This window comes from Phycomyces blakesleeanus (genome assembly GCF_001638985.1).
Source record: "Phycomyces blakesleeanus NRRL 1555(-) unplaced genomic scaffold PHYBLscaffold_1, whole genome shotgun sequence".
Lineage (NCBI taxonomy): Eukaryota > Fungi > Mucoromycota > Mucoromycetes > Mucorales > Phycomycetaceae > Phycomyces > Phycomyces blakesleeanus.
This window is the reverse complement of record NW_017265134.1, coordinates 899372-922634: the sequence shown is the minus strand read 5'-3', so window position 1 is coordinate 922634 and position 23263 is coordinate 899372. Positions and strand designations below refer to the sequence as shown.

The 23263-nt window shown below is 38.9% G+C and overlaps 9 protein-coding genes across 9 annotated transcripts; 5 read left to right on the top strand and 4 right to left on the bottom strand.

Moving 5' to 3' along the window:
- Positions 1–3890: 3890 nt before the first annotated feature.
- On the bottom strand, positions 3891–4640 carry PHYBLDRAFT_178647 (hypothetical protein; the record flags this gene model as incomplete). The annotated part of the gene is made up of 5 exons (XM_018438020.1): positions 3891–4028; positions 4086–4148; positions 4193–4465; positions 4515–4550; positions 4610–4640. 5 exons carry the CDS (start codon positions 4638–4640, stop codon positions 3958–3960), a joined length of 474 nt encoding a protein of 157 aa, XP_018298583.1. The 3' UTR covers positions 3891–3957.
- A 299-nt stretch (positions 4641–4939) lies between these two features.
- On the bottom strand, positions 4940–6140 carry PHYBLDRAFT_138101 (hypothetical protein; the record flags this gene model as incomplete). Its single annotated transcript, XM_018429939.1, has 3 exons — positions 4940–5697; positions 5753–5888; positions 5937–6140. 3 exons carry the CDS (start codon positions 6138–6140, stop codon positions 4940–4942), a joined length of 1098 nt encoding a protein of 365 aa, XP_018298582.1.
- Positions 6141–6400: 260 nt separating this feature from the next.
- On the top strand, positions 6401–8732 carry PHYBLDRAFT_76751 (hypothetical protein; the record flags this gene model as incomplete). Its single annotated transcript, XM_018443186.1, has 9 exons — positions 6401–6461; positions 6560–6654; positions 6718–6906; positions 6975–7092; positions 7153–7588; positions 7654–7976; positions 8040–8173; positions 8223–8378; positions 8453–8732. The coding sequence occupies 9 exons, from the start codon at positions 6401–6403 to the stop codon at positions 8669–8671; spliced, it is 1731 nt and encodes a 576-aa protein (XP_018298581.1). The 3' UTR covers positions 8672–8732.
- A 150-nt stretch (positions 8733–8882) lies between these two features.
- On the top strand, positions 8883–12612 carry PHYBLDRAFT_184343 (hypothetical protein; the record flags this gene model as incomplete). Its single annotated transcript, XM_018438917.1, has 9 exons — positions 8883–8992; positions 9355–9502; positions 9711–9741; positions 10250–10303; positions 10343–10516; positions 10613–11362; positions 11422–12119; positions 12193–12360; positions 12467–12612. The coding sequence occupies 9 exons, from the start codon at positions 8883–8885 to the stop codon at positions 12482–12484; spliced, it is 2151 nt and encodes a 716-aa protein (XP_018298580.1). The 3' UTR covers positions 12485–12612.
- A 71-nt stretch (positions 12613–12683) lies between these two features.
- Positions 12684–12982, bottom strand: PHYBLDRAFT_105635 (hypothetical protein; the record flags this gene model as incomplete). The annotated part of the gene is made up of 2 exons (XM_018427910.1): positions 12684–12727; positions 12853–12982. 2 exons carry the CDS (start codon positions 12980–12982, stop codon positions 12684–12686), a joined length of 174 nt encoding a protein of 57 aa, XP_018298579.1.
- Positions 12983–13166: 184 nt separating this feature from the next.
- PHYBLDRAFT_120469 (hypothetical protein) lies at positions 13167–14127 on the top strand. The gene is made up of 3 exons (XM_018428741.1): positions 13167–13181; positions 13256–13845; positions 13907–14127. Exons 1-3 carry the CDS (start codon positions 13178–13180, stop codon positions 13916–13918), a joined length of 606 nt encoding a protein of 201 aa, XP_018298578.1. The 5' UTR covers positions 13167–13177; the 3' UTR covers positions 13919–14127.
- Positions 14104–18781, bottom strand: PHYBLDRAFT_138099 (hypothetical protein; the record flags this gene model as incomplete). The annotated part of the gene is made up of 18 exons (XM_018429938.1): positions 14104–14213; positions 14267–14384; positions 14446–15132; positions 15194–15546; positions 15606–16099; positions 16160–16269; positions 16325–16454; positions 16506–16780; positions 16846–16962; positions 17019–17136; positions 17199–17321; positions 17404–17650; positions 17707–17769; positions 17811–18026; positions 18096–18184; positions 18258–18405; positions 18484–18536; positions 18651–18781. 18 exons carry the CDS (start codon positions 18779–18781, stop codon positions 14104–14106), a joined length of 3582 nt encoding a protein of 1193 aa, XP_018298577.1.
- A 93-nt stretch (positions 18782–18874) lies between these two features.
- On the top strand, positions 18875–20219 carry PHYBLDRAFT_138098 (hypothetical protein; the record flags this gene model as incomplete). The annotated part of the gene is made up of 5 exons (XM_018429937.1): positions 18875–18942; positions 18989–19218; positions 19267–19637; positions 19698–20057; positions 20133–20219. 5 exons carry the CDS (start codon positions 18875–18877, stop codon positions 20217–20219), a joined length of 1116 nt encoding a protein of 371 aa, XP_018298576.1.
- A 495-nt stretch (positions 20220–20714) lies between these two features.
- On the top strand, positions 20715–22600 carry PHYBLDRAFT_156903 (hypothetical protein). Its single transcript, XM_018433531.1, has 4 exons — positions 20715–20829; positions 20885–20970; positions 21025–21083; positions 21136–22600. The coding sequence occupies exons 1-4, from the start codon at positions 20772–20774 to the stop codon at positions 21833–21835; spliced, it is 903 nt and encodes a 300-aa protein (XP_018298575.1). The 5' UTR covers positions 20715–20771; the 3' UTR covers positions 21836–22600.
- Positions 22601–23263: the final 663 nt, after the last annotated feature.

The window sequence follows — 23263 nt, the reverse complement described above, 5'->3', positions numbered from 1 at the left end:
TTAAATAAGAATAAGAATAATTTTTAATGCATAATTATGATTATGATTATGCTTATGATTATGCTTATGATTATGCTTTCAATTCTAATTCTTAAATAATTATTTTCATTACCAAAATAAACAATGAACCAAGAATTTAATTTTGATATAGTATATATATATATATCGATATACGCAAATGGCCTATACCTTAACAAAGTATTGCCATATACTTTTTTTATTTAATAAATGAATATCATATTACTTTCATCTCGAATAATCAGCATTATATTAAAACAATTTCTATATTTATTCTTTTAGCTGTATTTGCTTTACTCCACTTTCAAATATGATTTTTTTTTGCATATAAAACAATAACATACAGACAGGGTGTTAACTAATTTCTATCTTAATATAATGCTAATATGTTAAGAAACTTTATTGTAATTATTATTATTCTTTGTTGGAATCATAATGTGCAACTTATGAAAAACTCTGGGATACGCGCATTTTTATTATTTCTTTAATATTCCCGTTATTGGATAAGGATAGTTCCAAAATATGGAGTAGGCTAATATTATCAAACCTACAATGAGTTTTGTTAAAATGTACATGTAGTTTCATTACTATATGGTTTTAAGGTTTGTACTAGTCTTTTTTAGATGGTATAAACAATCACTTTGTTCAATAATGATCCTATAACTTCGTTTTAATTGCTTTTCATTTATAAGCTGCAAGAAATTCTTATGTAAACCTATATCTTTTAATCATTATATTATTTGGTTTAATTTCTTTTTTCTTTTTATTAAGAGCTATCAAGCACATTATTTTAATATAAACAGTGTCTATATATATCTACCCATTAAATATTAGATACTAGTATTCATGTAATTATAATCGTATAATACATTAGCTTTAAAAGACACGCTTTGATAGTGTAGGGAGTTTCTAGCAATGCATTTGTAATATCAAGCCCACACTCTATTTCTATCTTTCTCTTTATATGGATATTTAATCAACGATCTTACGAGGACGACGTTTCTATCTGACCGGATTAATTAATCAGGACTACCTGTCCAGGACCCGGTATCTTTCTCTAATCCTTTAGGGAAAAATGGTGTGTCCTGAAAAATACAATATATTCATTGTATGCATTAGCTTACTACTTTGTCCCCACACTTTGCGCGTTTCTCAATCTCTCTCTTGGTACCTAACTCTTATTCTTTCAAGAACTACAGCCTATCTTTGGGCAACTTATTAATGAAGTACTGTTTCATACGATTTTTTTTATATTCAATTAATAACCCTGAATATAAACTTGACAATAAAGAAATAATAATTAATCACCAATACTCTATATCGATAGACAGCTATGCAGAAGATCACTTGCCGGGTTAAGCACAGAGCCAAATGACATTCATGTATTCACCAGGTAAAGTAGACGTATGATGAGAATATCCGTGGATAAATTAACTTATTTCATACTGAAAAATAGGAATAAAACGTACCAAAGCAATTAGAAAAAGTAAGTTAATTATACACTGAGTGTTGAAAAATAACGCAAGAATTTATAGTCCGAAACTTCTCTAAACTTGCACGATGTTCTTCTTCTAAATTCACATTTTAATAAAGCAATCAAAAAACTAAAAGCACTAATATGACACCTACTCCCAGGGCTGAAGGAAGAAGAAAAACTGACAATGTAACTCGCGCTATTATTGTACACGAGAGCATTACAAATGGCACCAAGCAATGTGACATTGCTAAGATACTTAATGTTAGCCCTTATACTGTTTCAAGAGTGCTTAAGCACTACAAAGAAACTGGGTCGTATGAGAGAGTCAAGAACCCAGGGAGACCAAAGAAGTTAAATGCAAGAGATAAAAGAGAGATCCTGCGTGAGATTTCAAAGGATCCGACGCAACCAATGTCTTACATCAGAAAAGCCATTGCGAATCCCATATCAGCAAACACTCTAAGATATTTTCTTCGCAGTTATGGCATATATTCCCGTAGAATGATGAAGAAGCCCAAAATATCTATTGAGAATCAAAAGAAACGCGTTCCATGGGCCAATGCTCATCTTGATTGGAGCATTGAGGATTGGGAAAAGATCATTTGGACTGATGAGAAACGATCCCGACTTTTTGGTCATGATGGCCGCAAGAAAGTTCTCCGCAAGAACAACGCTGGTCTTCGTACTACATTTATCTCTCCAACCATGAAGTTTGGAGGTGGTTCTTTCATGGTTTGGGGATGCTTCTTCAGCAAGGGTGTCGGGGCTTTAAAAATCATAAACGGACAAGCCAATGGCAAGAAGCATGTTGAAGTATTAGAAGAGGCATATCTTCCTTCTCTCTCAGCCTTCCAGCAGCAAACTGGTTGAGATGACTTGGTACTCCAAGAAGACAACGCCAAGGCACACACAAGCAATGTTACTGTAAATTGGAAGAAGCAGCATAAGCTCAAAATTTTGGCTGACTGGCCTCCTCAAAGCCCGGATCTTAATCCCATTGAGCATCTATGGGATTATGTTAGCAAAAGAGTCCGGTCAAAAAGATACAGCTTGCACAGCCTGAAATATCTTTATGCTGCTCTTGAGAAGGAACGGAAGAAAATTCCTCAGAGATATTTGGATAGCTTGATTTCAAGTACGCATCGAAGATGCCAGGCAGTAATTGACGCAAAAGGCCGCCCAACAAACTATTAATAAATATCAAGTCTAATAACATATTCTGAAAGTATATGTAAACTACTGTATATCATTTTAATTTTAGATGTATACTTCTTTTTCTTGATACTTTTTTTAAAATCAAAGTGTATGTTAGACTGAAATTTAGTCAGCTGAGAGAAAATTGCGGTTTTTTTAACACTCAGTGTACTTTATTCTTGATTATAATTAGTAGTTGACATCAATTCTATTCAATAAAGCTATCATTAATTCGAACAATAAATCCCGAAAGTTCAAATATTTAAATTTGACCTCACAACAAAACAATTAAGGTTGGAAGACAAAGAAATTATTAGCAATGATTTACAAAGAAACATCTATCAAAATCCAGCAGTAGCTGAAAATATTTCACTGGACGAAGATGAAGGGATCAGACTTTCATTTGAAACAACAGTGGATGATGTAATTCATGGGGAAGAGGACGAGAAGCCACAACTTTGGTCATCTGAATACGTTAATGTCATTAACAAGCCTATTAATGAGACTACAAATACACTTACAATCGTCTGCATATTTGATATACATAAAAGGATTTATCTTTTGTACCGTTCTCGACACCAGGAACGGCAACAATGGATTGACGCCAGCAACATATTAAGTCATTAGAAAATCCTATTTTTATGTCGATCATATACATATAATTAAAAGTTAATTTGAAAAGAATTGAATTCAAACGATATTCTTAGCAATATTTCCAGAAATTAATGGTGCAAAAATTCCCGGGAAAAGTGTAATCGATTATCCGCTGGAACGGGAAAAGCAATTTATTGATACTTAAATACCAGAAATGTGACATTCGATAATACGCATATATCATCGTTGGTTTGGTATACTTTACTTATTCAATTTCTTTAGTATATATCTGTAGACGCTCAGATGACTAATATTGCACTACCAATATATAGTCAACAGATAAACCAGCCAGTTATTCTTGCCAAATTTGTATCATTTATATAGGATCTTAGTGATACATAGTGCGCTAATAAATTCAAGCCTTTGTGTGTAGTATTCAGAAATAGAGCACAGTAATAAATATAATACCAGAGTTGTCTTTATATATTATACACACCGTCTAGTTTTAATGGCTATTTATCGTTCGTTAGTCAAGTACACCTTTTGTGTGTTAAAAATAGTGTCTTATAAATCACTATCAGAAAATAATAATACAGCATTGAAATCAAATCGGAATCTCTTATTGTATTTATTAAAATAATTAATACAGGTGATAGTCATATACGCCAATGAAATCAAGCATCATTTTGATCGCCACCGTTGATCTGAGGAAGCCATGCAGACTCGGGTATCGATTTAGCCCAATCTACAAAGAAGTCAATACTCCAACAATAACAGAAACAGTAGGAGATTATTCTCTCACCTGGTGTTGCCTTCTCCGATAGTGCAATATTTCCCATAATAGATTTGATCAGTGCCAGGGTGTCTAGTATTACATGAGTTTATTTGTCGTCTATAAGCATATCTTACCCTTTGGTACTTGTTCTGATGCATCGAGCACAAGGGTCGGTGCTTTTACTTGCGCTAATTCATTTTCTATACTTTCAATTGTGTCCTCTTGGTCTCGATTGTGGTGTTGGTCATCGTCTTGGTCATCGTCTGATTCCAATTGACCATAACCTTCCTCATCTTGAGGAATCTGTTCATAGCCAAATTGTGCATCCATGTCGTCATCACTTTCATCCATAAACTGAATGTCCATTTTATCCAGTTTCTTATTCTCTTTCTGAGAATTCAGACATACTGATGTATATGTCGTGAATATTTATCTTGTCTCTTTAAACAGCATTACCTGCTTCAAGTTGTCGAGCAAAATCTTCTACAACATCTAGTAAAGCCAATAATGTCAATGACCATCAAAGATGGCAAGATTGATTAATGGCTTACCATCACCTTCCTCACTTAGTCCCCTATTCATATTTTTTCTCTTTCTTTTATAAACTTTTTCACTAGAAACCTAGCAGAGTTTGTATTGTTTTGAAAATAAATAACCAAAAAAATTGTAACAAACATTCAGCTCTAAAAGCTTAACAAGTGATGGATCGCCCAAAGAAGCGGAGAACAAAGAATAAAAATATGTGGCATAAAAAAAGAGCAAAAAAGGAACAAAAAAAAAAGCTAGAGTTGCCAAAGGAGGACGAGATACTTATCTTATTAATATTTACAAGGCAAAAGAAAATAAAGCAGTTATACTGGTATATACCCAAGCCGATTGAGCTAATTTTTACAAGAAGGTGTAGGGTTTATTGGTCCTTCTTCCTTTAATTTCTCAACATGGTTATGTGCTGATGTAAACGGACGTGGACGTCGGGCAACAGGTACACGTGGTGAAGCAGGCGTTCTTCGTACTGGAAACAACTTTCGTGGATTTTTAAGATCCAGGAGAAGGACACCGGTCTGAGACATACTGGCTAATTGATCAGAAGTTGCCTGTAATTCTAGTTCTTCCTGACTGGGAACTGATCGGCGAATTTTGGCTCGCAATGCCTCCATAACCGCACCATGGTCAAGTTGTTTTTCTTCGACTTCGACTTCTCTAGGTGGTTGTGGAAGAGGTTGTGGGAGAGGTTGAGCTGTTGCTGATCGATTCTTTTTCGATGTCTTGACACTCATTCCAGGTCGACGCTGAGAGCGTGTGCGAGAAAGCGTACGTTTACAGGATCTCTCTTTTGGTGGAGAAAGAGCAACCACAGGGGGTGGTTCTGTTGATTCAGCAGTTTCTGTATTTTTTTGTACAGTAACGACTTCTGTCGGTTCAGGCGACGATGAGGTCGAGATAGATAGACCGGCAAATGGAACTTCGAAGGCTGTACCAGGGGAATGGGGTTGTATGGTCAAGCATTGCGTGGGCGACGGTGATTTCTCATAGGGGTGTTCCATAAGTGAATTCACGACTGGGGACATCACCGACATTGTTTGCGATGATTGTATCGAAGGCCACTCAGGTAAGAACTCAGAAGATACACCAAGGGATCCTTTTAAACCAATAGACCGATAAGAACCTATCCATATCATGCAACATGTACTTACCAAACGACCCACTGATGAAGTCATCAATCAATGAAGGAGAATCACTTGCCCGTCTCATATGAACCAGCTCAAGATCAATGTACTTTGCACGTAGATTGGTCTCTTCTGCTCGGCGGACTTCTTCTGCCGTTCTTCTCTAGTGTACAGTTAGACTTCATGTTACAACGTTGTTTTGTTTCTACACACTTGCTTTGTCTTCTTCTGCTTTTGCTATCAGAATACATTTGAGTAGATCGGCGTCGTACTTATACTGCTCTAGTATATCTCCCACAGTCAGCTCTGCCAGACTGAGTCGAGTGCTGTCTGGAATGGTGGTGCCATTATGAAGTGTTGGTTGGCTCAATGGTGGAGACCACAAACTATTTTGGCCAGAGTTTAATGGTAGCATAAGAAATTTTTATTTTTATTATTATTTTTAGAATGAGAAAGAAAGACGGTAAATAGAAATAAAGTAATTGCAGGTTTATAAAAATACACATGGTGTACAAGTTTTGCCTTTAAACACCAACCCCGCAATAGGAAGCTTCATCCCCTCACCTCACCTCACCTCGCCTTACCTCGCATAGCCACATGCCGTGACAGCGTTTACTAAGGTCCTTCGGAGACACATTACTTCTTCTTCCTTGTAATTCATCCAATCACCTTAATATGTCCATCACCACAGACCAAGCAATTCAGTCACCATTGCTCCTGGTGTCAAGTCTCTTTGGTAATATTTTACAATCCGCAAAAATTATTGTTATTTATCTCTCATTGCATACAAAAAAAAACACAAACGTGCCAAACTAAAATGTCGATGAATAATAGAGACTTTTATCCAACAGCCGAATGCATCGCCAGCAGAATTTGATCCTTCAACAATATTCAGCAAACTATTCGAGACCACAGAACAAAGAAGACAGGTAGACGAGTTTGGAATCAACTACGAATATTATGGATGTGTCATTGATATGCCTTTTTGTCAGATTCCATCTATAAACGACGTTTCTGTACAACATGTGCCTAAAAATACTCTAGTTCGTTTTAGATGCATGGTTCAAGATACAGGACTTGGTCAGGAAATGTTCGTTACAGCTTACAACAAACATGACCACGAGACAGGAGCAGAAAAGATCCTGTGCTACAGATACACGGATGATAGCATGGACATAGAGGTAAAAAATAATTAGGAAATCAATAGGGTCTTTGGCAAGGGTCTAATGTTCTGTGGATGTTTTATTAGCAGAACGGCTGTAGCTTCGATAGCGTCCCAAATGAATATTTGAGTGAGAGAACCAATGTATATTGTGTATCCCCACCTGGTGAAACACCATGGGCCAAAACAACACATGGTAGTTTAGGTACATTTGGATTTCTATGAGATGAACATAATAATATCTATTACTAATTCTCGTGAACAGATCTTAGCCATGCCCTGAATCAACTCAACATTCAGGATGCTTTAAAGGAACCTGTGAATGGTACATCCAAAAAGTATCCTCTTCCTGGGCACGAGCATGTTTCAGCACTAGTAAAATTCTATGATTCAGGAGATTCTCTTCGAGTAGGCCAGCTGATCGAAGTCATTGGAGTCCTCGGACACCCAGTTTCTTCAGACGGATCCACAGAAGACTTTGAAACACACATGGCTACTCTCACAAATACTCCAGTTCTCCATGCTATCACTTACAGATCCCTTGAAAACGGATCTCATGGATTATTTAAACCCGAAAATCTGATCAATGCCTCTGTCCAGGCACGCGATATCAGAGCAAAGTTGGTGGATTATATTGCAACGGCATTCGGCGGTGATAAACTGGTGGCAGAGTATGTCGTACTGCAATTGCTTTCAAGAGTGTAAGTTATAGTTTAGAGAGTACGGCTAAATAACAATTGTACTCACGAAAATAATCTATTCATAGAACCGTCAAGAATAGAGGCGTAAAGCTTGGCCAATTCAGTCTCAACATTTCAAAGTTCCCAGCATCCGAGCTTGGTTTGCAAAATGAAAAGTCATTGGAAATGAAACTCGACAGCCCTGCAAGCAAGCATGTTGCTTTTATCCTTTCCAATCTTACTCAAAGATGCGTTGAGATGCCCTTGAGCCTGGAAATCCTTAATAAATCCTCTTTTAATCCCAGAAGTGTAGACGAGCAATTGAATGCTGGTGTTCTTCAGCTCCCAAATGATACACTACTGCTGGTGGACGAGACAGTACTCTCGGAAGGAACATTAGATGATACAGGTTAGATAATCACACGGACTCTAGATTAGGAAAGCTGATTTTTTTTGCGGTATTTGTGTGTAGGTGTTCGTAACATCCAAGCATTGATGAATGTTATTCACACCCAAAGTCTGAATTATATGTTCCCTTACAGTCAATTTGAACTCGATACCAATCTTGGTGTTATTAGCTTATCTTCTACAAAATCAATGCTGCCTGTAAGTTGGCCGCTATCGAATCCTAACTGTAACTGACGTGTTTTAATAGAACCACTGCACTGTACCCCTCCAAGCCAGATTTGCACTTACGGATGGAAATTTGAAGGATACTATGCAATATTCTAATGAGACATTAGATATGTTCAGGGCATATATTGAATCAGCAAAACATGGTGAATACGAGATTCCAGACGATGTTTCTGAAGTAAGATATATACATAATATGTGCGCCTGTTATTTTAGGCAAGCTTTTGACTGATACATTTATTTTTTATTTAGTATATTCAAGAGGAATTTGTCAATGAACGCAAGAGAGCTGCTGAAAATGGTACCACACTTCCGTCTCAGGAAGACTTGATGGCTCGTATGAGTATCTCTAGATTGGTGGCTCTGTCGTTTGGGGAGCGCTACCTGACCAAAGACACATTTAACTATGCTGTGAGCCTTGATGAGCAGCGTAAGGGTAGAGATGCTGGTCATGAGATGCCCGGGAAGTAAAAACAAGTCACTATATGACAATTCGATAATAATAAAAGCGAGTATCTCAAGTTAGCATGCGACGTCGTACCATTATATGTTATTATGTTTATTTTTGTATAATATATAAATATAGAAGCAAAAAACGATCAGGGCTAGCCTAGGATACAAATAGATGCTGTAACAACCACTGATCTGGGGAATTTGATTGGCGTGTTCAAAAATAGCTGGCATGGCTATCGGCCCACGTATTCCCTATTCGCTTATCGAGGTCATTTGTTTGAAGAAGGGTCAGAATTTGGGGTCAGAAAGGGAAAGTCTTGGTATACCAGGAACGCAAGGGTCCATAAAATGAATTCACACTTGAAACAAGTGACTTTGTGACACAACTTACTCTTGATATAAATATAGGATGGGAAAATAAATGAATAATATTTTTTTGACAACCCTCGTTATATTAAGAAGCTTGGCCTAAATTTTAAGGAAGATGACGGCCAATTGATATTTAATTCATTGATTCATTGATTCCGTACATTTTGCTTTTAATAATACTCAGGTTGAACAAATCTTCATCCAATTATATATTTTTTTCTTTTAGGAATCGAACCACAAAGCTATCGTTTGTAGCCATTTACAGAAAAAGTTTGAGTTTGTCAATTAAAATAATATTTTTCTTATAAAGAAAAATTATATAATCTATACAGCTCAAGAAAAAACGTAATATCTTATGCTCTTACCTCGAGATGTAGCCCAGAAAAGGAAGGTAAAGGAGTGTTGAAATACCTGCAGTATAATATAATTGACAGGTGGTTCTATGATGTATTCAAACGAGAGTTTTTCTTTTTCACTGTGGTTAGAAAGCACCAAGTTTTGTTGATTTTTTTAGGATTCAACACTTGTTATTCAACATGCTTACTAAGCCTTTGAGGATCAATCAATCAAAAGCAGAGAGTGGTTCAATGCTGTTTTTATTTATATAGACTCTTCTTCTTCCTTTTTTTCATATACATATAATTATATATACATATATATATATATACTCTCTGTTGCCTATCAATAGGTAACCCCTTTATTCAAATATATATTTCAAGGTAAAACTTCTCGAAATGTAAAATTGTTCAAAAATAAATACTTAGTGAATCATCTGTATGACCAACAAAACAATCATTCATTCTTTTTGAATTAATTGTGTCCAGCACCACAGGTTTTCTTTGTGTAATCATCTTCCCAAAAAGATTTCGGAGTAAAATGTACAAAGCTTGGACTTATATGGAAATACAAATTCTGGTGATAGATTCTCATAATTTTGTTTCAAATAATTGCTGTGCTGAAAAGGAGAAAAAAAGTGATAACCCAAGCTAGGTACCCTAATACACAGGCATAAGCCCACTAGAAAATCTGATCTAGACCACACGGTTTTACAAACAAATTAATGAGGTGTGGAAGGTTTAATTCAACATATTGCAAACTTTGGAGAAAACATCAATATAACCTAGCCTCCAAATCTCAAAAGCACAAAAACACTATTTAATCTACTAATGCCTCAAACTAATTTGGCAGGATAATTTGACATTTTGTCAAAACAGTTTTTTTTTTTAGATTTGGGAGGTGTGAGAGGCAGAGTGTGCTGGTGTACTAGCTGCCTCGATAAAGGTTTATATTTTAAGTACCGAGTAGTTTATGGGTTTTAAGTGAGGATCTCAGTTAGGGACAATGACTCTACTCAAAGTCACATCACTCTGGCGGGCATTTCATGTAGATCAAAAGTCACATTTTTGCCCTTTATCCTTCCTATACTCTTACAAGATCAACAGAACAATCCAAAGGGATTCAGAATGAACAATCAGAAAGTAGGCATTCTCGGAGGTAAGATACTTCAGAAAACTCTTACATATAAGAAAGCTTGTTGTATTTTATAGCGTAATATTCACCAACATACAACTTTTGATTTTTAAATGCTAGGTGGCCAGCTTGGCCGTATGATGGTGGAAGCTGCTTCCCGCCTGAATCTTGAGGTCATTATCCTTGACGCACCAGAAAATGCACCAGCAAAACAAATCGAAGCTACCCAGAGCCACATATCCGGAGCCTTCAACGACGCAGCCAAGATTCGTGAATTGGCTGGAAAAGTAGACGTCCTGACAGTTGAAATTGAGCATGTTGATGCCCAGGTTCTCGCAGACATTGAGAATGAAGGGAAGGTTAAGGTACACCCTTCTGCTTCCACAGTGAAGGTTATCCAGGATAAATTTGTCCAGAAGAATCACTTGAGAGCAAATGGTATTCCCGTAGCTGCATATGTCGAAACACCCAATTCCAACGCTGTCCTTGAAGCTGGAAAACAATTTGGATACCCGTTCATGCTCAAGTCAAAGACTTTGGCCTATGATGGTCGTGGAAACTACGTTGTAAAATCTGAAGCCGATATTAAGTGTGCAATGGAGACCCTCTCAAAAACACCCTTGTACGCTGAGAAGTGGGCTCCTTTTACAAAGGAATTAGCTGTAATGGTGGTTCGTCGCGCAAATGGCGAAGTTCGCTCATACCCAGTTGTTGAGACTATCCACAAGAACAGCGTCTGTCATTTGGTGATCGCTCCAGCTCAGGTCAGTGGCGAGGTTCTTAAGAAAGCCCAGGTTATCGCAGAGAACGCCATCAAAACATTCACTGGTGCGGGAATATTTGGTGTTGAGATGTTTGTTATGAAGGATGGTAAGCTATATATTTGTATGATAGAAGGCTGTTTTTTTTTGTTAATCCCCTGTTTTTAGGTGAAATCCTTTTGAATGAGATTGCTCCTCGTCCTCACAACTCTGGCCACTATACTATCGAAGCATGTGATACTTCTCAATATGAGAACCATATGCGCGCCATCCTTGACATGCCTCTTGGATCTACTGCCATGAAGGTACCTGCCTCTATTATGGTGAATATCCTCGGTACTTCTGACAGCATGGAGCTGTGCTACCGTCCATGCAAAGAAGCTCTTTTAACAGATGGAGCCACAATTCATCTTTATGGCAAGAAAGAATGCAGAGCTGGTCGTAAGATGGGCCACATCACTATCGTTGGTGAATCGATGATGCAAGTTCAGAAGCGCCTGAAGCCAATTCTCCACGCCATTGAACCTGAGATTGAACGTCCCTTGACTCTTCGTCCCTTGGTGGGTATCATCATGGGATCAGATTCTGATCTTCCTGTGATGAAGGTCGGTGCACAGATTCTTAAGAACTTTGGAATCCCCTTTGAACTTTCCATTGTGTCTGCCCACAGAACTCCCATGCGCATGGTTGAGTACGCTCAATCCGCTGCTGATCGTGGACTCATGGCTATCATTGCCGGTGCAGGAGGCGCAGCCCATCTTCCTGGAATGGTTGCTGCCATGACACCGCTGCCGGTCATCGGTGTCCCCGTTAAGGGCACTCATCTTGATGGCGTTGATTCTCTCCACAGCATTGTCCAAATGCCCGTAAGTGATTAAGTGCAACTTTAACGTAATTTCTCTTTTTCTTTTCTTTTCTCATATCATTCGCCATTCATAGCGTGGAATTCCTGTCGCAACTGTTGCAATTAACAACAGCACCAACGCAGCTTTACTCGCTATTCGTATACTTGGTGCCTCTATTCCCAGCGTGCAGAAGCAGATGTCAGAATATATGAAGCAAATGGAGGGCGAAGTTCTTCAAAAAGTCGACAAGCTCGATAACGTTGTAAGTAAATTTTGTTGATTTTGCTGATAAGACCGGTACATCCATATGAATTTCAGTCTACAATCAAACTAATGTACATATCCATATTTTCTCTTTTCTTTTCAAGGGTTGGGAGAACTACTGAACTCATAATAAAATCCGCCACTGAGAAATAATAATAATAAGCAGAGATCTAAAGTATTGAACCACAATTACAGTAGAAAACTCTGCCTCTTTTACATCAATAAACACCATCTTGCATACTCTTCAATTAACCAATACACACAAACAATCAATAATGATATATCCAAAGTTCATTATTTACAACAGTATAATCCAAATTTCTATTTCTTCATCTTGGTTTCGTTGAACAGGACGTGTTGCTTGACTATACCCATATGTTCAATAAAATATAAGCATACATAGATATATATGTACATATGTATATATATATACATAACACATATACACATGTATACATATTATTTAGTGGTTAAGTGAAAGTGAACATACCAACAGGATCGTATTTCATCATAGACATCTTTGGGCTGATTCTAGGGCGAGACTTGACATAGTTGAAGCCGGTTCCTGCAGTAGACAATAATTTGACGAGGATAACTCTAGCCTTTGCTTTCTTTGCCATGATTGTTGTGGAGGTGAAAGAAGTGTTAGGGGTGTTTACCTGGTCACTTCCTCACTTGCGGAGCTTCCCGTGTTTTTTTCTTTCATCCTCTCGGGCCAAAAAGAAACTCAGTCACAGTGCACCGAGCAAACCTGCCCCTTAGCAAACCCTTGCCATGGCACATCCATCAGCTCCCTCTTTTCATCCAACTCCACTATGGGTAACGTATCATCTTCGACAATACAACAATCCATCCATCAAAAGACAAATCCTGACAAAGGTCATGACTTTTAGGTATCAGCCGTGATTCGAGGCACAAGCGTTCCGAGACTGGTGCCAAGCGCGCTCAGTACAGAAAGAAGAGAAAGTTTGAGTTGGGCCGTCCCCCGGCCATGACCAAGCTCGGTGGCAGACGTATTCACGTCGTCCGCGTCCGCGGTGGTAATGTCAAGCACAGAGCTCTCCGCCTTGAGTCTGGCAACTTCTCTTGGGGTTCCGAGGGTATTGCCCGCAAGACCCGTGTCTTGACTGTCGTATACAACGCCTCCAACAACGAATTGGTCCGCACCAACACTCTCGTTAAGGGTGCCGTTGTTCAGATTGATGCCACCCCCTTCCGTCAGTGGCACGAGGCTCACTACGCTTCCTCCCTTGGCAAGAAGAAGGCCAACGCCGAGGAAGTTGCCGTTGAGAAGAAGTCTAACAGCGTCCAGAAGAAGATTGCTGCCCGCCAGGCTGATGCTGCCGTCGAGACCCTTCTCGATGACCAGTTCACCTCTGGCCGTCTTTACGCCGTCATTGCCTCCCGCCCCGGCCAATCTGGTCGTTGCGATGGTTACATTCTCGAGGGTAAGGAGCTTGAGTTCTACGTCAAGAAGATTAAGGTAAGAGCTATCACATTTTTAGTTTTCTTTTCTATTTTTCTCCTAACGCTTTTTTTAACAGAGCCGCAAGTAAATATTTTTACTACTTCTCACATCTTGAAGAATCCCATCGTTCGTATGACCACACCAATAAAACACAAATCCATGTCATCAATCAATAAGAAACTTATTCGGCTAGATAGAAAAAAATGTTGGCTTGTCTTTTATATATATATATATATATATATATATATATGTATATGTATTATGGTTTTTGAATCAGGTTCTCAGCAATTGACCCACAAACTTCTCTCTCTTCTCCCTTGCCAATGCTGGATTTCGTTCCTTAAAGTCAACAGGAGGGCGAATCATACCACTAAAAAGTTCCACTGAAAGAAAACAAATAAGGAAACAGCTGGTAGAAGTTTAAAAGGAAACTTACCTATACGCTGACGTCTATACTCTTTGCATGATTCGGGTGCATACTTCATAGCATCTCGAAGGAAGTCATTGATATAATGTAGGACGTTTAGATGTATTCTTGGTATAGTTGCTATAAGCTATTGTAACAAGCAAAGAACAGTTAGAGATAAATCATGAAAACTTAAAAGAGATATTTACTATAGCCATTGCTTCAGGGGAGTCGGCAGCTTCCAGTGCAAGTTTGTACATGTTGGTTGGTATAACAGGCTCAGGTAGACACTCGAGAAAGGCTACTAGGACATCGACCATCGAATTAGCTCCTAGGGCCTCCTTCTCCAATGACTCTTCATTTTCGGAAGAGTCTTCGCTAATAGATGAGGCCTCAGTATAGGTTTGATCGATAGAGGTCTCATTGATGGTTGATGATTCGCCGATTGAAGAGACTTCAGTATCATCGCCGAGGACAGTGACTTTGGGAGCAACTACTTCTTTACAAGCATCGTTATTGATATCAACAGGGGCTTCGCTGGTTACAGAAGTTGATTTGGAATCTTGGGTTATACCATTGGCTGGAGTTGCAGCGACAAGAGTAAGTTCACTGCAAGCAGGAGTTTCTTTAGAAACCTCCACCTCTTTACTGGTAGAGGTCTCAATTGCGGGGTTTGCATTAGAAGAAGGAGCCTTTTCGATATTAGAGATATCTTTGTCTGTGAAGTCATTGCTAGCGACTTCTGCTTGATTGGAGACAGGTACAGCAGATACGGGTTTTTCGTCTTTAATATCCTTGCCCAGCAATATGTCACTGTCAAAAGGAGAATCTGTATCCATACATTGACGAATGTAGTGGCAGATTACACGGTCTCCATGTTCCAAAAACAAAGATTCCTATAAATATATAAGATTGGGTGTACATCTTTTAAGCCAAAACAACACACTATAAACTTACAATTGAAAGCATGTTCTTGTTCCATAAGAAATTCAAAACCTTCCACAGTTCTTTGGGTAGGTTGACTTGTTGGGCTTGCCGATCACCAACGCTAGGCTCAACTGGGGTATGATTCTTGGAATCTTGCAAAGGGATATATCTTATTGGGTTTACAGGAACCGGCATAGAGGCCAAATCCTCCAACGGTACTCCAAAGCAGGTAGGCTGATACTTTCCTTCAACGATGACAAAGTAATCACCCCCTCCCTTTATTCTGAGAACAAGAACTTCGTCAATATCTTTTTCTCTTTTGTTAAACGGCGCAGAGATTGAAGGATCGATCATTAATTCGAATTGTATAACCACCTTCTCACCTGTTTTATTTCGGTTAGTATAAACATGTCTTATACGTAGATATTCAATATCAACATACCAGGGCCTAATACACCTGATGTAGGATGGACTGTCAGCCAAGACGGAATGATCTCTTCTGAAGTCTGGTCCGCATTCTTGTTCTGATCGAATTCAGAGTTATCGTATTCATCAATGTCGCTCAACTTCGACTTAAACCGGAAAGTGACCAGTACCAGACCAGTATTTTCCAGCACAATCGATCTTTCTTTGAACTCCATGAATTGGACATCTCCAAACTTGACAAAAGAATTTACAAGTGTTGCCTTGGGAGTCTGGTCCTTTGTAGCGACCAAACGTTTGATAAGCTTATCTTTAGTCAATGCCAGCTTTTGATGATTGATCTTCCGGACATTTGTCTCAAATAAGGCGCGCACTGGTTTGTGATCACTGGTCATCATCTTCATACAGCTGTCGTATGACAATAAGTTTTGTCGCTTTTTACTAGGTTTATCTTCATTTTCGCTCTTTTTCCATAAAATACGATCTGTCCAAGAAGGAGCTCGTCGTTTCTCGCTTTTTTTCCAATAAATAAATAAGGTTGTCATTACTACACATAATTGTTTCTTATTTTACCTGGTATCATACTGATTTGTACCAGCATCAAATTTATAAGTGGGGGTAAATTCAATTCGTCCTTCGTCGAACATGGAGAATGTTCTACCGGCTTGTCTCTCAATAGATAACTATACAAATCAGTACGTATAAGTACCTTTGAGATACTTTTTTTTGGGAGAAAACAGAAATCTCTTGGGTTCTTGCCTGATCATATTCCAATAAATAGTCTAGCTCGCCTTGCTGCAGTCTCATCTTGATTTCAGCCTCACTCAAATTTACTCGATAATTGAGATCACCCAACCATATCAAATGACTAGAGAATTTGTTAATACAAAAGTATGCTCAAATTAACAATACAACTTACTCTGCGTGGAAAATTGAAGCATCCTTGGTCCATTTACGAGAGACTCCATTGGACTCTAAAAATGACACACCTTCATCACCACCACTGTTCCAAGAGAAATTTAAATAGGCGAGTATATCGTCTGGATAATTGCGGAACACAAGGCGCTTTGCAATGCTCGTAAAGTCCTGATTTCTTTTTTCGACCTTATCAACAAAGGCAGCCAAATGACTGGTGATGAAGCAAAAATAACTGTCATGGTATCTAAGACGTACAGCCACACCTCCTTTGTTTCCCTACAAAAAGTATATCATGTAAGGACTAAGACATGCATAAGTAACTATCAGCATTCAGGAATTACCATCATGTTCATAAGCCCAACGCCTGTATAGTTAGTTTCTACTTCACAGATATCTTGGGAATGTTCTTTTTTGGCAATTACGATTAGTAGCATTGTAACCAATTGTTGGGAGGCCACCTATAAAAATTAAGTTAGTGAAACCAATCAAAGATAATCTATGCTGTCCCACTTACCTTATAATAGCTGCTTTTCTTTTCTCCAAAAGCAGCAAAGACAGCATTAACCCAAGCTGTTTCCTTGGTAGGATCATAGCGGATATATGCTTCAGTGTTAGTCTCCATTTCCTGAAGACTAAATATGCACGCAGAAATATATAAGAAATTGTGTGCCTGAAAAATGATCTTGTTACTGACCCAATCACATATAAATCAGGCTCAAAATGATCTCCGGCATCTGTTGTTAAAGTACCCAGAATCCATGTGGATAAAGATTCTGGTGGATTAGAGCCATGGACATTCCATGTTCCCACAAATACACTATTATTATTATTATTTTTTAAAAAAAAGTAACCCGGCAAAATATTAAGAATTCATTTCTCCACCATTTAAAGAATCTTACTTTGCTTTTTTCCATTTTACAAACTCATCTTCTTGGTCCATAAGTCGTGCGAAAATCCAATGTTCTTTTGCCTTTGATGTGCTGATGTTTCGCACTTTTTTGACCATTGTTGACGCCGTTCTTCTCAAATTTAAAAGTGCAACTGTATCTTGACGTTGAACAGGAAGCACATATGGAATTGAGCTTTCTCCCTTCAGTGGCAAGGTATTTGATCGCATAGGTGGTTTACGCATTGTTCTTGGGGAAGCTGCATGGAAGAAATGAATAATAAAGCTTTATTTATATATAACTTAAATATCATACCAAACTTTGTATAGGCATCTAGCCAAGCATGGCTGTTCTTCTCCGGAGAATATCCATGACTCACTATATCAAACACCTTGTCAGCACATTCCGCTTCTACTGACAACTACTGGTCTTGCCTGCAATATTTTTTCGATTCTTAATGTCGGCCAAGATATTTTTCGTATCATCTTTATCTTTGAATATCACAGAAATAGTCTGCCCTTGCCCTGAAAACTCAATGCAAAGATCTGAAGTTTTCTCTGTGATGAGATCATCATCTTTATTATCATCGAACCCTCTACCTGTCCCTTCTCTAAAAGGATTTGTCTTTGCCTGGGCTAAGTAGGAATATTAGTATCCGAGCTAGCATAATTCAGTCTATCCAACTTAAATTTATAAACACTTACATATTTCGTGCTTGAAGTCAGAAGCGATAGGAAGAACATTGACTACAGTCGGGAATCCTTGCTCGGGGGAATTTCTCACAAGAAGTAGGCTAAAGTAAACATAATGAGCGAGTAAGGAGTAATGAATAGAAAGTGCTACAAAGGGACTCGGTTTAGTCTTACCAGGCCTCATTGTCTTTGGATGGGTTGTGGGAATCTGAATGAACGACAATTGCCAGACAGTAATCTGCCTTGTTACTAGCAGTGTCATTGGATGGAGATGTCTTCAGAGGATAAAGTTCAACAGGACTAACGTACAGAGGAATTAAGGCTAATATAGTGTATTTATTCGCTTTTCTGGTCAATAGTACAAAAAGGATATATATTCTATATGGTCGGGATAGTGGACTAGACTTTCGAGAAGACTTTTTTGCTGGCGCGATTGAGACTTCATAACTCAACCTAGAAAGTAGTGGAAGAAGGATGGCAAAATGGTAGAGCTGGTTACACTGCCCATGTGTGGCAGCGATCGTTGGTACCATTCAATTTCCGCAATACAAAAGGTGGCTTGTTTACACCCGAGGACCCGAGGGGTTTATCAGTTTGCGACGGAGCGAGAGGACGCGTGCATTGAAGATGGCACTTGCATTAAAAGAAGAGAATTTTGTAGTTATTGATGTCGGCTCATCCACAACAAGGGCTGGCATGAGTGTCAATGACACTAACAAACCACCTCCGATTGTAAGTTTATATACAGTGAATTAATAGCCAATGACCTGGATTGCTATTAGATTATCAAAATGGAAGACTTCAACAACCCTATCAAAGATAATATGATTGTATCCTGGCCTGACCTTGAAGCTTGCTGGTAATAAATTCTTATGCAGTGGTACAAAACTTCTCACACAACTTAGGCATCATATCCTCTTCAAAGAGCTCGGTCTCAAGAAGTCACGCAACGAAAGCCCTGTTCTACTTACCGTACCCGTTTGCTGGACTAAAGAAGAACATGAACGTATCACTCAAATATTCTTTGAGAACTTTAATGTACCCGGTCTTTATATTGCACCCCAACCCCTCCTTGCTTTATATGGTTGTGGATCTGTCTCTGGTTCAATTATTGATATTGGACATGAGACAACAGGTAAAATATCTGACAGGGAAGATACAGAAGACTGATGTTAAAGTATAGATATCAATGTGGGTGTGGATAGTATTCTACAGATTCAGTCTAGTCTCAGTCTGCCAATTGGAGGAAAACATTTCGATCAATATCTGTTAGAGCTTCTTCAGCAAGACACAAATCTTGTACAGCAAGCCAAAAATGCCTCTGTTCCATTGGATATTAAGTTTGCACGGTTTATAAGGGAACAACCTGGTGCATGCCATGTATTATCTGGTCACGTAAAACCAGAAGACAAAACTACAGGGACACCTAGTGTGCTTGATATGGTAGCTACACCAGCTGTGGAGGAATTTACAGATGGCGAGGTCGCCGTTACAGAAGATGAAGTAGTCCCTGAAGTTACAGAGAACTTGACAGTCGAATACAAAGGTCACAAGGTAAATCCTTGACTCTTTTTGTGCTTTTATTATACAGATGGTCATGTTAAAAAAATCTAGTTCACTATTGGCGAGTACCGACATAAAGTATGCGACCCTTTGTTTTCTCCAGAATTGGTTGGATTGGACATTTTGCCTTTGTCAGAGGCCACTCGCTTGGCCATTATGAACTGCGAGACTCCTGAAATCAGACCCAAGTTGTGGGAGAACATTGTAGTGACAGGTGGCTGTAGTCTTTTGTACCAGCTGCAAAATCGGTTAAAAAAGGAAGTACAACTCTCGTTGCCCTATTCAGACAACGCTGGAGATTCACAACCGCGACTTGTCAGCTTTTTACGGATACCAGAATATTTTACTATCCTTAGAGAGAAGCAATATCAATGTTACGCGACATGGCTCGGAGGTGAAATTGTTGCAAAGGTAATTACACACGCACACACACACACAAAACAATTGGCTTCTTGAATTCTCTTCTAAGTACACTGTCTTTATTAGCTTGTTTTTATTGACGCGAAGAATTATGTCAGCAAAGTGGATTATAATGAATCAGGACCATCGATTGTGCACACCAAGAGTTATTAAATTCTCCCCCCTCCTCTCATCTATTTACAGGATTTCTTTTTTGGCAGGCAACATTTAGGACATTTTAAGACTCTCTCTCTAATCACCTTGGAAATTGAGATAAACAGGATATTGTTTGAGGCCTCTTATTTTTATTCCAAAAAAAAACACAGTTTATTCACTACAATTTTACAGAAAATTCTCTTTTATAATTTGATAACAGCACTGACGAAATTAATTATGATACTATAGCTGATAAACATGGTAGACTTGAAGTGCTTATTGCTTTCACCACAATCCTTAAAGCTCAACCAATAATAGCACAAAAAATAATTGTATTCAAAAAACATCTTGTTGGTCTCAAAATGCAATGTGATTTTGTCTAAAAAAAATTCCAAATTCGTCCCAATCTCAAAAACACTATTTTTCATTCATAAGAAACTCCGCTGTACCACCTAAAGAGCCATTTCATTTTGTTTGCCACGCCTTTGGCTATAAAGATCTTGTTTGTTCATCATGTCGTGTTTGAGCTTGGGGAAACCCATCACAACAAAAGGCCTCATTGGTCTTCTTATGATGACTTTTTTTATGCTGACAGCTCTTGTTCCACGCGTAAAAGCTTGGGATCAGGGTAAGATTTTGATTTTTTCAGAACTAAAGCCATCACTGACTCATCTCATCATTAGCCGATTTTGAGATATTTGATCTTGTCGATGAACTCGAAAAGTCAGAGGGCAAGGGTGTAACATTCTACAGCTGGTTAGATATTCCTGTAAGTAATTAAGATGTACCGAATTCACCATACTTAATATGCTTTTATGTGAAGGCTACTGCCACTGCCCCTGAGATTGGCAAAGCTTACCGCAAACTTTCTTTCCAACTCCAGTAAGTCTAAAAATCTCTGAAAGAAACTTATCTAACGCACACACACACACAGTCCCGATAAGAATAAGCAGGATGTCAAAGCAAAGGAACGTTTCGCCCGCCTTGGAAAAGTGGCAGCTATCTTGAGAAACTCGGCAAGTCGCGAACGTTACAACTTCTTTTACAAGAACGGCGTACCTCGCTGGAGAGGAACTGGTTACTACTATGCTCGTTTCCGTCCCGGACTGACTACTGTGATTGTGTTTTTGGCTTGCTTGGTGGGTGGTATGCAGTATCTTGCTAGCTGGATTAACTATTACCTTGAGAAGCGCAGAATCTTGCACTTTGTTGAGGATGCTCGTCTGGCTATGGCTCTCAGAGCACCAAAGGGACACGGAGCACCTACCGTTGGACGTAGTTTCCTTGAAATTCAACAGAACATGGTTCGATGTGAAGTCATATCTGACGAATATCTTATCGTTTATCCCGAACAAGCTGATCCTATTCACCTTAATGTCGAGTGGGTTGAGAAGCCCAACTTCAATAACGTTTATCTCGTCCGTTGGCCCAAGTCCCTGTATGAAAAGTTTACTCAACCAAAGGTGAAAGCTGAAAAAGAAGATACTGAAGAAGAAGAGGAAGAAGAAGTCCAGGTTGACCAGAAAGGGACTGAAGTAGCAACTGCTCTTCCCAAGAAAAAGGTGAAGAAGAGAGAAATTGGCACTGTCGAGGGTACGAAGGTTGGCGGAAGAAGACGTGCTGTACGCAAGTAAATCCATACAGATGAATATGGATAAGAAAAAGACACAAACACAAAAGAACTTTTAGACAGATTTTTTTTTAAAAATATAAAAGCAGCTTCATTTTTAATTGCATATCGGATTTATGGGTATATTTCTATTAAGAGAAACGAGGGTGAAATGGAGGCGAGGTAAAAAGAGATCCATCGCGTGTAGACCAATCCTGAACAGTGGGGGTAATTGGTTGAATAGATCCTATTGGATCGCTCGATAGAATATTATTATTTTGTGAGTTGGGCCATGGTTCTGACGGACTGACGGGACAAGAAGCGGGTACATGAAGAAGCGTGTCAGCACCCTGCCCATCCATAATTGGGGTATAAACAAAATCAGCAAAACGGAATAGATCGTTGAGTGTCATATCAGCTGCAGCTGATACATCGAATGCCGAGTTAATAGAGATTGTTGTAGGCGAAGGTGGCGGAATAGGGCCTTTGAGCCATTCCCATTCGTTTGTTGTGAGTGAGATACGCGATATATGCGCATTGGGCACAGTTTCAGGAACGTTGTCTTCAACAGGTGGAGGAGCTTCATCTTGTTCTTCTTCGGAGCGCTTCGGATTGTCTATTTGACTTTCAATACGTCTTATTAGTGTTTTGACATATTTATGATGGCGTACAGGAGAGTGCTGAAGAACTCTGGCAATCCGTCTCATCTGATATGATGCTGACTTTCTCAGCTCAGAACGGTTGCTCCGGATTTGGTTACTGTAAACTACGCACGCCATAACAAGTGTATCCAAGGTGAAATGACACCATGGTTGGCGTAGTTGGGCCCAGCACTCTAACAAATCTGTCATAGAGTCGGCTGCTGCCAAGCACACTCGTAGAGAGAGTAGAGAGATGGCAGATGTATTATCATCGGGGTTTGGCAAGAATATAGAATAAATCTGGCATATCTGGAAGTGATATTCAAAGTTTAGCTTCAAGCATGCTTGCTCTCTGAAAGAAGTACTGGCCCAATTTCGTCGGGTTCTGTCCTCTCGACTATAATGAAAATATGGGGGCAAATCGGCATACCAGCCCTCAAGTTGCTTTTCAAGAGTTGTGACGGTTGAAAGTAAAGGGTTTTTGGCTGATAGACTAGCATGAATACCACGGTATATTTGATTGATTTTATGGCGATGAACAGTGAATTCGGCTCGATAACGTTGTTCTCCAGACTCACTTTGAAGGATTTGAGGAGGTAACGTGTTGATAACTTCTTCTCCAGGAAACAACATTGGCTTGTCAGAATGTGCTGAGCGAAGAGTCTCAAGAAATTCTACAGCTGCAAACAGTCGGCGGCGTTTTTCTTTCTCAAGTTCGTCATGTTCTTTATCTTCTTCATGATGAAGGCCAAGATCAAGTGACATCCGAATAGCTAAACCCAAGAATGTATATGCCTCTGATTCTGCCTGCG